General features: G+C 49.8%; 1 protein-coding gene across 1 annotated transcript; it reads right to left on the reverse strand.

Moving 5' to 3' along the window:
• Positions 1 to 333: 333 nt before the first annotated feature.
• Positions 334 to 1,278, reverse strand: LOC149871263 (olfactory receptor 9G4-like). The gene has a single exon (XM_090032219.1). It carries the CDS (start codon positions 1,273 to 1,275, stop codon positions 334 to 336), a length of 942 nt encoding a protein of 313 aa, XP_089888345.1. The 5' UTR covers positions 1,276 to 1,278.
• Positions 1,279 to 2,078: the final 800 nt, after the last annotated feature.

Genomic DNA, 2,078 nt, shown 5'->3' on the forward strand with positions numbered 1-2,078 from the left:
CCTATATTAGCCTTTGACTCCTCCTTGTTCTTCCTAATACTCCCTTCTTTCATAGAGTCTCATAGTGTAGTCATGATCTGCCTTCTAACAGAGGGATTGTTATCCACTCTGAACCAGACAGTGACAGCCATTTTGTCCTTGGTACAACTTCAAAATCACCATAATTAGTGTGAAGTGATAGCTATCTTTATCAAGGGCAGTGTCGTTGACACATGTAGGTGGGGAATATAGGAGGTACATGGAATCCATCTTCCTGGATTTCAATCCCAAACACAGCAGAAAGTTATTTGACTCATCTCTTTCCTGTGCAGCCACGCCTGCTTCCCCCACCAATTACCTGGGTCCTCTGGTTCTTCCAAGGGCTTTTTTAAATGCCACCTTTACATCTTTGTTGCGCAGGCTGTAAATGATAGGGTTGAGTAGAGGGTTGACTACAGTGTAGAATAGGGCAGTAATCTTGTCCCAGTCAGAGGTGTGCTGGGAGTTGGACTGTACATATATGAAGAGGATGGACCCATAAAAGAGAGAGACGGAGATCAAATGAGCAGAGCAGGTAGAGAAGGCCTTGCGCTGGCCAATAACTGAGCGGATGCGTAAGATGGCCACCAGGATTGCCATGTAGGAGATCACGATGAGTGCAGTGGTGGCCAGCATGTTGCAACCCACAACAGTAGACAAAATAATCTCATAGACCTTGGTGTCATCACAGGCCATCTTCAGCAATGGTGGTACATCACAGAAGAAGTGGTTGATGGTGTTGTCCCCACAGAAGTGCAGGCGGAAGGTGTTGCCTGTGTGCACAATGGCATTGGCAAAGCCAGCTGCATAGGAGCTGGCCACCATCTGAAAACAGAGCTTCCTAGTCATGACAGAGGAGTACAGTAAAGGATTGCAGATGGCCACATAGCGGTCATAAGCCATGGCAGCCAGCAAGTAGCACTCACTGAAGCCTAAGCCAGCAGAGAAGAAAAACTGGGCAGCGCAGCTAGCATAAGATATGACCTGTCTCTTAGAAACGCAGTCAGTTAGAATCCGGGGGGTGTACACAGTGGAATACCAAATGTCGAGAAAGGAGAGGCTGCTCACAAAGTAGTACATGGGTGTGTGCAGGTGTGAGTCCAGGAATATTAATGTCATTAAGCCCAGGTTCCCCAACATTGTCAGGGTGTAGGAGAAGAGGAACAGCACAAAGACAGCAACTTGCAGATGTGGTTCTCTTGTGAAGCCTACCAAGACAAATTCTGTCACTGGGGTGCTATTGCTTCCAGCTTCCATATTCCCCACAGCCATCACCTGTTGGCAAGGGAAGGCAGATATGTTAATATCTGAGCCATTCCAGAACCTAGTTAGTCACACTATGTTTATCCATTCACCTATCAAGCTATAGGAAGACTGGTGTAATCTTTGATGACACACTCAGCTCCAATTTCAGTGATAATCAGGGATCCAGGTTTTCCGTTCATAGAAAAATGCGGTAAAACCAAGATTTTCTCACTTGCAGGAGAAAAACCTGGATTTTCTCCTTTAAAAGAGAGAAACACAGGAAGTGGTGGGTTTGTTCTTGCAGGCTGGCAGAATTTTAGCCTTCAAGGATCTGAGGGGAGTGGGAGGAGGGTGATCAGGCAGGGACTCTATGTACATGTGCACATGTACACATGCACATAGCCACCAGGCAGCCTGGAAAGTAGCTCCCAGAAAGTAAGTCTGGTGGGGGAAGATTGAGGCCCCCATAGTGTGGGAGGGAGAAAGGGAGTTGGGCAGGGCTGGGACTGAGGCTGTTGCCCAGCCTCGGAGGTCCATGGGACTTGGGGCTGAGGGCAAAGTGCAGCCTCACAGCCTGGACAAGAAGGAGGGAGCCACAGGTGGCTCATCTGGGAGGTGACAGGGGAGCTGGCTTCCCATTGCTGCATGCACTCTGTGCACAGGGTGGGGGTGGGGGCAGAGGCAGAGGCAGACTGCCCGCTGTGGGCTCAGGGCTCCCTGCCCTGCTTCCCTTCCCCTGGAAACCTCTGCAGAACAGCAAGTGGGACCTGATGCAGCAGAGCAGAGTGGGGCAGGGAAGCTGGGTACCACTGCGA

Source organism: Crocodylus siamensis, chromosome 2 (assembly GCF_052110815.1).
Source record: "Crocodylus siamensis isolate JL-2025a chromosome 2, ASM5211081v1, whole genome shotgun sequence".
NCBI lineage: Eukaryota > Metazoa > Chordata > Crocodylia > Crocodylidae > Crocodylus > Crocodylus siamensis.